Source organism: Crocodylus porosus, unplaced genomic scaffold (genome assembly GCF_001723895.1).
Source record: "Crocodylus porosus isolate Cpor-Errol unplaced genomic scaffold, CroPor_comp1, whole genome shotgun sequence".
NCBI lineage: Eukaryota > Metazoa > Chordata > Crocodylia > Crocodylidae > Crocodylus > Crocodylus porosus.
In genome coordinates, this window is record NW_017728928.1 from 12719771 (window position 1) to 12732126 (window position 12356).

The following is a 12356-nucleotide window of genomic DNA, read 5'->3' on the forward strand; positions in this document are numbered from 1 at the left end:
TGAGTCACTTAACAAATCAGTGAGGCAACAGGGAACATAACTCAAGATGCTGACTCCCATTTCAGCTTGTGTGCTTTAGCCCCTGCCCCATGGCTGTCCAGCCAAGGGCACATGTGCTTAAGACATGTGTTTTCACTGCTGTAGAGCTATACTCCTACCTGGGTCAGCATGGAAGGGCCAAGACTCTCCTGATGTCCTTGGGAGGCAGCAACAGGGCCTGAAAGTTCAACACAGGTGAAGTTCAGATGTGGCAATGAAAGCAGGTCACTCCGTGTGCAAGGACAGTGACACAGGGCTTCTTGTTTGACCCAAGAGAAATTGGGCTCTCCTAGCTCTGATTATACCCTGCTTCAGTCTTGGGAGGACCAGGCTACCATCATATAAGCTCCAGCCAAAGAAGCCAAGTCACTCCTGTCCCCACAGTCTGCATGACCAGTGAGAAACCAGGTTTTTTTGGTCCAAGTGCAGCATTTCCCAACCTCTTCCTCAGCATGACCCCATTTAAACACTAGAAATTTTTGCAACCCCAAAATGATGCAGACAATATCAACCCTCCCTCCCCCTGTGGGCAGCAAGGCTGGAGCAAAGCCTGCGGAGGTGGGCAGGATGCAGGCTGCCTGCTATGGCTGCCTCAGGGCTCCCTACCCTGCTACCCACCCCCCAGGGGCCTTAACAGCCCAGTGGGCATGAAGGCAGTAGGGTGGGGAGCCCTGAGCTTGCAGCAGGCAACCTGCATCCACCCCTGCCCAGTGCATAAATCTTGGGGGCACATGCCCCCCCACCTCCCATGGCTCTCTTCCAGGGTGTGCATGCAGCAGCAGGGAGCCAGCCCCCCGATTCCTCCTGGATGAGCTGCCTGTGGCTCCATCCTGTTCCCAAAGCTGGGTCCCACATTCCCACCCTGGCCCTGGGACCCATGCACTGGCCTGGCTGGTCAGTGCCCCCAACCCCACCCCTCCCTCCTTCATTGTGTGGGGGGCCTCAATCTGCCTTCCCCCACCACAGACCTATCTGGAGGGAGCTGCACTCCATGCTGCCTGGCTGCCAAGTGCATGTGTGCACATGCAAGTAGCACCCCCTGCCTGATCACCCTCTTTCCACTTCCTCCAGCCCCAAGCAACCCCTTCCAGGCTGGGTCTCAGCCAGCCTGCAAGGGGAAACTGCTGTTTCCTCCTTTTTTCTGTGATGTTCATCATAGTTGGTCAACACTGTCGAGCGTCTCTGCAACCCCATTTTTTATTGTTGCGACCCCAAATGGGGTGGGAACCACTGCCTAATAGTTGCGCTGATTTGGGAGACAAAACATACCAGCACTGCTGGTATCACCTGAGGATGCCACTCTCCTGGACTCAGATGCAAGAGACAAATCATGTTTTGGAGCGGTCAGCCGTGGAATGGGATAGCTGTGGGATGGATGGAGATAGATGAGTGACTGGGTGCGGCATCACAGCCCGAGCAGGATGCATGGGGAACAGAGAGAAATTAAAGGGGCATTTTTTGGTTAGCCTGAGGGACTTTGTGTTTCTCTAAGTTTAAGCCCCAGTGACATGTCACAACACCAGGCCTGTCCATTCCTGAACACAACAGTGTAAAGGGGCAGAGGTCAGAAATAGAGCTGTCAGAGGTGCTTTTCCTTAAAGCTCCTGCACCCCATTTCACTGTTTATGAAGACCACAGCTTTACATGCTTGTGTTTGACACTAGGCATTGCCATTCACTTCAGTGGTTTCTACGGAGAATGGAGATCAGAAGCAGGAAGGAGACATACTCAGGCTCTTCCACCCTGGTAGGCTTGTCCTCTGATGCATCAGGGTGCTGGGGTCCTTTTCCTGAGGCATCTGGTTGGCTGAAAACAAACAACTCTTCAGTGGGAAAACACAAAATCTTAATACTAATGGAAAACACTACTGGGGGGGGTCTAATCTCTCATTGCTAGTTGCAAAGATATTCTCTTACCTTGGTGATAGAGGACATGGACAAATGTAATATCACTAGTATAAAACAAGGAAGTAGACAGACAAGGAAAACCCGTAACTGGGGTACCTTCACCCAATCCAGAAGAGAATTATCCCCCTGGGAAAAATTAGGGTTAAAACACCAGAGGCCTAAGTTACACTGGTTTAGGTTTTGTCTTTGTGTGTCCAACCTTGGGTAGCCTTGCTAAAAGCTAACAGGCTACTATCTGCTCCTTTGCTGCATGGAGTAATAGCTGCCTATTACTATGAGCTACCTTGGGATAGCTGCATATTGGGCCCTTCTTGATCTCAGCAGAATTTACATTGGTTTATATATCAATGTAAATGATCCTGGAATATGGATGCATCTGTCTGGGACCAGAGAATAAAGGTGATTTCCTTTATTTGAAAACAAACTCTTTATCCCAGTCCTGGCAGCCCAGTTATGGAAGTGATCAGAAGTCACTCTCTTCAAACCATTCAGATGCACAGAGGGAGCAAAGGCACTCTAGAGGAAACCATGACGGCATACGAAGAAGATGCTTCACTTCTAGCCTGCTGGCTCGTCTGTTGTTACGCCTGAAGAGAAATCTGCCCATAGCTTATATTTGGAAAGAGTTTTGTCAAGGAACCGACTAAGGTATTTTGCTATAACTCGCACCTCAGCTCATTGAACAAGGCTGGATCAATTTTGCTTATATAACTGAGAAGCCCCTGTTGAAGTCAATGGGAGCTCTGAAATGCCCAGGGGGGTGAGGGAAGCAGATTCTTTACCTGGGGTGAGAGGTGGGATCTGCATCTTTGTCCCGCACCACAGGGCCTGAGGGCCCAGCACTTTCCTCGTTAACCTTCCCCTGCACCTGGGCTTTCTTCCGAGACAGGGCGTTACTCAGCCAGTTATCTTCCTCCTCTGTTGGAGCAGGTTTAGCTGCTGCTTCCTCTGCGGCCGGCTTTGTCCCAGATGGGGGTTGGCTGGCAGGGCTGGGTTGCTTGGCAGCTGAGGGGCTTGATGGCACATTCAAGGGGGCTGCTGTGGAAATACCTTTGGCTGAGTCCTTAGTTGGACACAGAGGGTCCAAATCAATGAAGTCCTCATCTTTCAGCCCCAGCCAATCAGCCCCATTTTTGCTGCTTCGCAGGGGGCTCCTGGTAGGTGGAGTAGCTGGTTTCGACCTTTGATCAGTTTTCAGTTCACTGATATTCTCTGACGAAAACCTGAAAACATCCACATGCACACCTGAGAGAGGGTTTCAGATCCAGCTTCCTGTTGTCGGAGGAGCATGTCTAAGGCATCAGACATGGGTATTTCTCTAGGGAAATGATACCTGACAGACTGACGTCTTGACTGGCGGCCTTCTGGGGTGGAGGCCAGGGTGGGTTGGTAGGCACCAAAGGTGAAATCCTCGTCTCCCCAAATGTCTTCCTTATCTGTTTATAGACAGGTGTTTGAACATCAGTCTCTAGGGGTAAGTAGGCTGCATACACACACAAGCACACAACACTCACAATCATACTCGTGTGTTCTTTCTCCTGTTTGGAGCCTTGCTAGTATTTCCTCAGGTCTTATCCCCACTAGGAAAGCTTTGAGGTAGGGCTGTAACTGGAACAGCTATGCATGGGCACCAATTGGAGACTATCAGGCCCCTTCCCCCAAACAGGGGGAACTCTGCCCCTTCCCCCAAACAGGATACCCACCTTAACCACAGTTGGCACAGAATACTACTGGCCATGCCAACACGTGCCCATCTAAAGGCTTAAGTCAAACTCAGGCTGAGCAACAAGGATGGCAAGCCCTCCTAGCACAGCCACGGCTTAGCCTAGGAAAGAAAAAGTGCTTTTACTGGTATACTAATTTTCTGAGTGAAATAAGCTATAATTGCAGAAGGACATTCATAGTGGTATAATTTGAGATGTTGACTTTTACCATTGTAAAAATACTATTATAAATATTATATCACCATTATAAAAATACTACACATACAATTATAGCCCTCATGACACTGCTGTAGTTCCCAGAGTAAATCTTTCTCACCCGGCTGCTTCTGGTATTTCTTATCCAGTTTGAACTGCTTCGGTTCCCCTGTGGCTGGTCGCTCTAGGAGTTTGGCTGAAGTCCCTCGTCCCAACAACTCATCCAGCTTGGAGCGGGCAGGGCGGACCTCTTCTCTGCCAGAGCACAAAGAGTTACACAGTTCTATGGCAGGGGGTGCAAAGGGCCAAAACACTATCTTGTGAGTTAGGATGCATCAAGGAGCTAGCGGGACATTGACATTTTCTGCAGAAGCTAAGCTTCTGCTGTTGCTTTATTTTTCTCAAAACCCTAAGGGCCAGACACAATTCCACCTGCAAGGTGTTTAATTGGACATGGGTTCCTATGTGAGAGTCTATTCCACCCTCCTGGAGTCCCTGAGAAGCCAGCAACTTTACATGCTTCTGTAAGGTGCCTTCTGGTCACCAAAGCAGCAAGGTCTAACCCAGCTTCTGCATAAGTGACCACTCAGAGACTTGAGCACGGTGGGAAAGGATTATATTTAGGAGGCTAATAGGTGGAAGAGGATCTTCCCTCAAATTTCTGCCCATATGGTTTAAAAAAAACCCAACCAACTCTGCAGTCAGCCCAGAACTGTAACTGAGAGGAGCAGACAACCTCAAATATCTTGGCCAGGTTACCTTTTTAATCTGTTTTGTAAGGAACCTAGCACAACGTGGCCCTGTACAAAGAATTAGTAATGACAATGACAAATGGGAATACTGCTATTTAATAAATCAATCCTGCTGCTCTGACAGTGAACTGAACTCTAGTATTTTGTCATCTTTTACCCCATTTCTTCCTTTCCCCCTGACTTAGAGACAACTCCAATGAAACATCAAGAGCACTAGCAGGGGTTCATGCCTCTGCACCCACTTAGATGTGAGGTAATATAACAGAGTCTTTCCAGCATTGCACTTCATGACTGGAACCAAGCCTAACTCTCACAGGAGTGTTTCAATGCTTCATTTCTATCTATAGCCTTGTGTACAGAAAGAAGGGCCTTACTCTTCTCCCTTCCTCTCCTGCTTCAGATCTCCCTTTAGACTCTTGCCAAACCCCAGGGCACTCATGAGGTCATCAGCATCATCTTCAAACATCAGCTCTTCCTTCTTCGGCATGGGGGCCGTTGTGTGGCAAGGCATCGAAGAGAGTGATGTCTCTGTTAAACAGAATTAAGAGCTGCTGTAGCAGTGACAGTCATGATTCCAGTATGAGTTTATCTTCCACAGGGCACTAGGCACAGTCTGGTGGGGTCTTCTACATGTTTATGCAGAAATGATTTTTCTGGGGCCAGAAACACAAATCAAAGGGAAGGGACAAAGCAGGAGGTCCATGCTTTTATTTATTTGGATTATCTGTCTTCTGGAGAGCCTGGTGAGACATTTTTAACAGCCTCTCAACTCCCAATCTGTAGACCTCCAGATATCCCAGAAGCCCCAGCTTGCCAGAGCTTTTCACTCTTGAACTGTAGTACTTCCTGGGACTGGCACCCTCCACCAAGGTACACAATTGGCAGCATTTCCTGCTATAGGAATCCTGGATGTTCTCCTCTGACACACAGCTCTACCAGCTAAAACACAAACTTGACCTGTGGCCCTAGGCACAAGGGCTCCTAACTCTGCCAATCCTGAATCACCACAAAGATACCAAATGTGCCCCAACTTGCTAATGTGAAAAAGTACCCATCTGGGGCTAGAATAATGTCAGAATTTGGACCCAGGTCCTAGGAGATGAAAGACCAATTTTGATCCGACCAAGCAACTCAGACCTAATTCAAGGGACAGGGTGTATTTCCAGTATTTCTAATTACCTCTCTCTTTCGCTGACCCAGTGTTTCTTTCAGGGCTAGTTTTGGGGCCTGATGGAGGAAGTTTCTTGGCAGCTTCTTCCTCTTCATCTGACAAAAGCCCTGCCAAAGGATCATCTAAATCTATGAATTATCCCAAACAGAAAGAAGAAGGGAAAAAAAGACAAGAGTCATTTGTCATTAAAAAATTAATATTTATCAGGCCCTTGCTGCCTGTCATGCAGCCCCTTGATGGCTTAAAAAAACTCAGTAAGTGGCCCTCTGCCCAAAATAATTGCCTGCCCCTGAATTAGATCTTGCTTCTGCTGGAGTCAACAGCACTATTTGCTGGGAGCAAGTCTGGCCCCCATGTTTATATTATAATGTAGATATATTATTATATACATACACTAGCCAATTGCCCATCAAGAATGATGGGGAAGGGGTGAAGCAGGCAGAGATGGAGCCCTGTGGCCCCCCCATCTGGGCCCTCTCCCCGCTTCCCTCCTGCTGCTTGGGGTCTGGGCCTGCTCAGGGGCTGCAGCATCAGGGGGAGGGCAGAAGCAGGCTCGGGGCCAACACAGGGGTGGGGGAGGAGTGGATTGCCGCTACCATGCTGGGCCAGGCTCGCACCTCCTTCCCCTTTCCGCGTTGGACCCAGGCCCACTCCTTTTCTCCCCCCACCAGCACCGCCATGTCTGCCCATGCCCACTTCCCTCACCACTGCCACTGCGGCATGCCTGCCGCTCGCCAGACCCCCCACTGTGTCAGCCTGCATCAGTCCTGCAGGCGGTGATGGAAGTGGGGAGGGGTGGGCTGAGGCTAGCAGTAGTGGCCTCACCCTTCCCATGGCGTCCTGACCTCACCCCTCATCCCCGTACACGGCCACCTGTTGACCTAATCCAAAGCCTGCTGAAGCTACTTAAGAGTCTTTCTACCCTTTTCAGCAGGCTTTGTAACAGGGAGCATAGTGTTCTGGTTACAGTAAAGAACTGGGATGTTGGGAGACCTGGATCCCATTCCCACATCTGTGACCTCTGGCTGCTGTGACTCATTCTTGTTAGGTGTAAAGCAGATATAAACTTTCCCTCCCTCCCTCCTCTGCAGGGATGATGGGAAATTAGAGATTAATGCTTGTAAGGAACTATCCTTCTAAAACATATCCCTGCAAAGATCTGAGAGAAACTATCAATTAAAAAAGGTCTGAGGGAACATAAACCCAAACAGTACCCACAGAAATTGCACAAAAAGATAGCACCAAGGCAGGCTATTTTTAAACCTGGGTTTTCTAATTATTTACTTATTCCTTTACTTGGTTGCTTTCTAGACTCATCCTCTGCTGTGTAAATAGAAGGGAAGGGACAGAGAAATGAACTAAAAGAGATCCTCACACATACACACATACCACCACTTACTCTCTGGAATGTTTCTTTGGCATTTCCATGACCAGTTGGTACACTCTCTCCTACCTTATGCTCGCTGATATAATTTGGAAGCACTTGGGCAATGTATAACACAGGACTTAATTCAAGTGAATTTGGTGCTGGCAAATGGCGCCTGGAAGCTGAAGTCGGCTCTATAATGACAGTAGGGATAACAGAGGAGTCTTAGCTGCCCTGTGGCTTCGACATCTGACCTGGAGAGCCTCCCTGGAACAAAAGGGAGCTCAGGGCTTCTAGCCTACTTAAAGCTAGACCTCTTTGTCACTATCCTGATGAAAACATTTACGTATGGACATATTAGAAACTGCTGAAGAAGACCAGCAACTCCCATCACATAGGTACCTTCATGGTACTTTGACCTGGCTCAGATTTGAGCTGATGACCTCTCTGATTCCTATTACCCATCCACTCCTCCAGCAACCCTATCACTAAAGGGGATGACTCTCTACACACTTCCCCTTAAATCAGGGTGTTAAACAGTAAGCATAGAGAGAGCATAGCTGTACCTGTCCACTTGGGGCTACAGCAAGATCTTACTTTCAAAGGAAAACTTCTTATATTGCTGCCGGATGGTTGGGGGAGTGGTAAGAACTTTCTTTTCAATCCTAGTTGCCAACTCTGCCACAAAAGGGAGGGCATTGACACAGTCAGAAATGGGGTTTCACATACAGGCAGACATTAAGCTATATAAATGGATATGCAGACTGGTGAGGCAGTGCCTGTGTGTTAAGAGGAAGACAGCTACAGTCCTCTAAAACAGAGAATTAGGTGAGATCTGGGCATAACTCTTAGCTGGGCAAAATGTCAAGGGGTACTCTTATTGGACCACTTTGTGCTACTGAATACAAAGGGCAGATTCAAGAGAACTGAGTTTCTAGAGGGTGAGGATCCCTACATTCAAGAGCCTTGGTCATGGACTAGCAATGTCCCTAAGTGTGATCCACTGACCATATTGGAGGCCCTGCTTCTACGTAGCCAAAATCATCTTTCTACATGGGACCATCCATGCCACTGAGGATACTCCATGTTCAAAGCTCCAGTGCACAACAGCTTCAAGCCAAGTCAATCGGAAATCAGTCGAGCTGTACAGAAAGAAAACTCATAGGTGTCCCCACTTACCCTTTTCAGTTAGTTTCCCTGCTGGTTTTACTCGGTTTCTTGATGACTCCGTCTTCTCAGGACTCTTTGCAGTTGTCCTGCCAGGCCCAGAACCAGGCTTTTTTATGCCTAAGAGATCAGCTTCCATGTTGTCCATATCCTGGAGATAAGCAGAACATTCAGGACCACAAGGAGCTGAGCCAGGGCTCTGGAGCTCAGCCAGTAGAGCACATATGCAGTTTTGCATGGTCATTAACACAGGTCAAGTAAAACCAAGTCTGTGGTGTGTAATACATTTTTTATATGCTGCCCAGGGGTGGAGACCTCAAGGTCCTGCTCTCTGCCTGGGGAGGATTCACCCAGAAGGTGGTAAGTGGATCTTCACTTCAGGCCTATTTCCCAGTCTGGCTCTAGTTCTGCTCCTAACCAGAGAAGCAATGGTAGCATGCTTGATACCAACATTACCTCACTGGGGTGGCCCCAGAGAGAGGTAAGCGTCATGCCACAAAAAAGCTTCTTCATGTCAGCTTCAGCAAACATGCTGGTCTCCCCAGTTTTCAGTGACGTCCAGCCACGAGGTTTTTAACTGGACACGGATGGGAAGCAAAGATTGATGCTGCAAGCCTTTCATTTTTGTCACATGTCAGTCCTTAGAACTAAGATGCAACCAAAGATACAACAGTGTTGCCTGTGAAGAAAAGATCTGGGAAGACTGGCTGCCAGTTAAACCACAGTTAGGAGAATCAGAAATACAGACTTGGAGAGAAGTCAGGGGTTAGTTTCACCTCAACAAAGCTCTGAGATTATCAATATTTTACTCAGTTACCTTCAGGGATTCTAGAAGAGCTTGTGGATCTGCATCCGAAACATCAGATCCCTGCATACCAGATAGGGAGAGAGAACATGGGCATTTTCAGAAGCATATGGCACTAGAAGAGATTCCAACAAGCCCAGAAGACAAAGGAATGTTTTATTTTTTGCTTAAATATTTTCACTTGATACAGAAAACTCCATCCTTTTTAGGCACCTATTATTCTACACCTGCTATTTCGTAGCTAGCTGTTGTCTAGGCTGAAAATGAACAAATGAATCAGATAACCCATGTCCGGTCCACATTAAAACAAAGTGCCAGGGAGTCTGTCTGATGTGGTAACAGAGAAGATGATGCACCTACAGATGTTAGACCAGCAACACAGAAGCTAAGAATTCCAGTTCTGCTGCTGATTCACTGTGATCCTGGACAATTCACATCAGCACTCAGGACTTTTAAATGTTTGCAACTCATAACTCAGGAATAATAAGATGTGCCTCGCTACTGGGAGCATTATCCTTGTTAACTACTGTTTGTCAAATGCTTTCATGAAGCTTGGGTATTTTTCAATTCTTTGAGAGAATGAAACAGTTACAGGGGAACTCTTGATCTGGGGAAATTTCCTTGATGAACTCTGCCTGTAATTCATGGAAACACCACTATCACTTTTGCTTATTTACTCTCACTATAAAGTGTTTGGAGATTCTTCGTCTGAAGGACATTATATCAGACTAAACTATATTGTCATGCAAGTCACCCTGGTAGCATTCAGCCTCATTTAAGGTTTTTACTTCTCATTTTCTCATCATCAACCTACGTCATTCCTGTTTTAGAACAATTAGAGGGACATGTGAAAAAGCTCTTCAGTCAGTGAGATTTCTACAGTCAGATTCATCTCTGGTGTGCTGCTGTTGCCTCCAATGGAATTATACCATGCATGACTCTAGCTCTGTGTGTTTGCTACGTGGCCTGTCCTCCAACCTTCTGCCTTACATACACTAGAAATCTAGAGACCATGAGGACTCTCTCTCCTAAAGGACACTCACCTCTGTAGCTGCACCTTCCTCAGCAGCCAGCTTGCTGAAAAAATCATCCTCAAAAAGGGATCTGCAAGGGACAAGCAGGAGGATTAGGCACTTCTCTTCTTGCACGTCACTAATCCTAACACAGGAAGTCAAGATCGAGGTTGCTGCAGAAGTCATCTGTGGTGTGTGAAGCACATCTGACATTTAAAGTAGGACAGGACTGGAAGAGGCCCCTACAATGAAGGATTTATTCAGACAAGCTAGTATTTGGATGGCTGCTTTTTCTATGTATTGTTCTAGTGTTTCCTGCCTAACCCATTACAGGAGTCTTATTACATCAACAGACAAGGGGTTAATCAAGATCACAGCATGGCTCATCATTTGTAACTAAACAATATTCAGAATGAGATTTCCGAAAGTGTGAAGGCAGAGAGCTGCCCAATGCCTACTGAAATGCACAGGGAAGAGGGCCTAATGCCCTTGTTGATCCTTAAAAAAACATTCTCCCATGGTGATAATTGTAAATTCAGAACCTAAATTACGAGTACTAGGAAGTGAGGCTTGGGAAATGACTGTACATCTTACAGGGTGCAGAGAGACCAGCAGGGAACAAGGCCTCTTTCTTGAATCACCTATTTAATGGCACAATTCAGATGTACTCACTTGTTGCTGGTCCTGGAGCTGGGTCCCCTAGGTCTCCCTCCACTGGTCCCAGAAGGCTGGGAAGGTCTGTTAGATCTAACAGGGATTTCATCTGGAAACAAGACACAGGCAGTTTGGAATGTTTGGCTGAAAGCTTATCCAGGACCAGTGGTTCCCAAATAACTTTGGGGTCACATTCCCTTCTTAAGTATGTCCTACTGCTGTGTGCATCTGGGATTCTGTGTTACAGAAAATAAAATGCTGATACTTCATGTCAGGACAGCCACACTGTAACCGCTCAATCAGACACTGCAGAGTTGGTCTTCGTTATTTCTTTTGTTCCTTTTCCTGCATGCCTATTGCCCCTTTTCTATTTCTTCCACTAATGCGCTCTCTAGAAGTTTGTCTCATACCCTCTAGAGATTGAACAGGCTGCATGGAAAGTAAGCTGTCCTTCCAGCCCTAAAGGGGATGCCTATAGGCCAGGGCAGAGACAGTATGGCAGGGAAAATTTGGCTGTAGGAGTAATCAACAGTATAGCTGCTCTCTGGATAAGATGAGAGCTTTGTTCTGTTTAGAGAGCCAGCATCCTTCACTAGTTCCCCGAACACATGGAAAGACTACAGTATAAACAGTTTCCTTCTCAATGTCAAGGAAGATGCGTTTACCATCGTCTCCAAGAAGGTCACCGAGCATATCATTGATGGAACCTAGAGAAAACAGAGCAAGGCCACTGCATCAAAAAAACTGGTGACACAAGAGCTAGAAAAGTTGTTTTCTGTATATTGAGATGGCTTGGATGTTTAAAACCTCCAGACCCAGGGACAAAAATTTGAGTGTAAGCATCAAATTTGAGTGTAAGTTCCCATGGCCACCCAAACAATAACTTCCACTGATGTCACTGGGAGCAAGATTTTCTCCAACCATGACCACCAAGGCGGTTTTCCTAGTTTCTAGGGATAACTGCTTTTCTTGTATGGGATATTAGGCCTGTGAAAGTGGCTAGTATTTGCTTCGAATCTGGATGAATTGGAGGACAGTAATTTGATCTGGTGATTCAAACCACTGTCCCAATTCAATCTGGCCAAATCTTCTTCAGAGAACTGGCTGCTGCCAAATCTTCGAATCAGCCAGGCTCATCCTCCGCCCCTCTCCCAGCCTGGCAATGGCTACCCCAGCTCCCAGCACTTGTTAAAAAAAAACCCTGACCCAGCAGATGCTGCTCGGCGGGGGGCAATCCCCACTGCCCCCCACTGTGTGGGGGACTCTGCATGAGCCCTCTGCCCCACTGCTCGCTCCCTCAGCCCCCACATAGGTGCCCCACCCAGGCCAGCTCTGGCCTTTTAAGAAAAAAACAAATAAACCGAAACCCCCCCTGGACTCACTGCTCCTGCTGGTGGGCGGGCAGGGCAATCCCCACTGGCCCCCCACACTGCCCTGTGCCACCTGGGGGGTTCTGCACAAGCCCCTGAAGCCCCGAGGGCACTGCAGTAGTGGTGAGTGCTGGGACTTCTCTTGGTTTGTTTGGGTTTTTTTCTTAAAAGGCCGTAGCTGGCCCGGGCGGGG

At 47.6% G+C, this 12356-nt stretch overlaps 1 protein-coding gene across 5 annotated transcripts in view; it reads right to left on the reverse strand.

Moving 5' to 3' along the window:
• The window catches only part of FBF1 (Fas binding factor 1), a 29842-nt gene that overhangs the window by 13337 nt on the left and 4149 nt on the right, over positions 1-12356 (reverse strand). Inside the window, exons 4-17 of one of the 5 annotated variants that reach the window (XM_019542603.1) lie at positions 11459-11500; positions 10812-10902; positions 10170-10230; positions 9139-9189; positions 8334-8472; positions 7752-7832; positions 5797-5916; positions 4992-5148; positions 3987-4120; positions 3280-3382; positions 2729-3169; positions 1768-1845; positions 1327-1403; positions 159-217 (exon numbers count right to left, since the gene is read on the reverse strand). In XM_019542603.1, coding sequence (XP_019398148.1) covers positions 159-217; positions 1327-1403; positions 1768-1845; positions 2729-3169; positions 3280-3382; positions 3987-4120; positions 4992-5148; positions 5797-5916; positions 7752-7832; positions 8334-8472; positions 9139-9189; positions 10170-10230; positions 10812-10902; positions 11459-11500 — 1634 coding nt within the window. Of the gene's footprint in view, positions 1-158; positions 218-1308; positions 1404-1767; positions 1846-2728; positions 3170-3279; positions 3383-3986; positions 4121-4991; positions 5149-5796; positions 5917-7751; positions 7833-8333; positions 8473-9138; positions 9190-10169; positions 10231-10811; positions 10903-11458; positions 11501-12356 lie in introns of all 5 variants that reach the window. The other 4 variants (XM_019542601.1, XM_019542600.1, XM_019542605.1 and 1 more) reach the window with 4 other exon arrangements.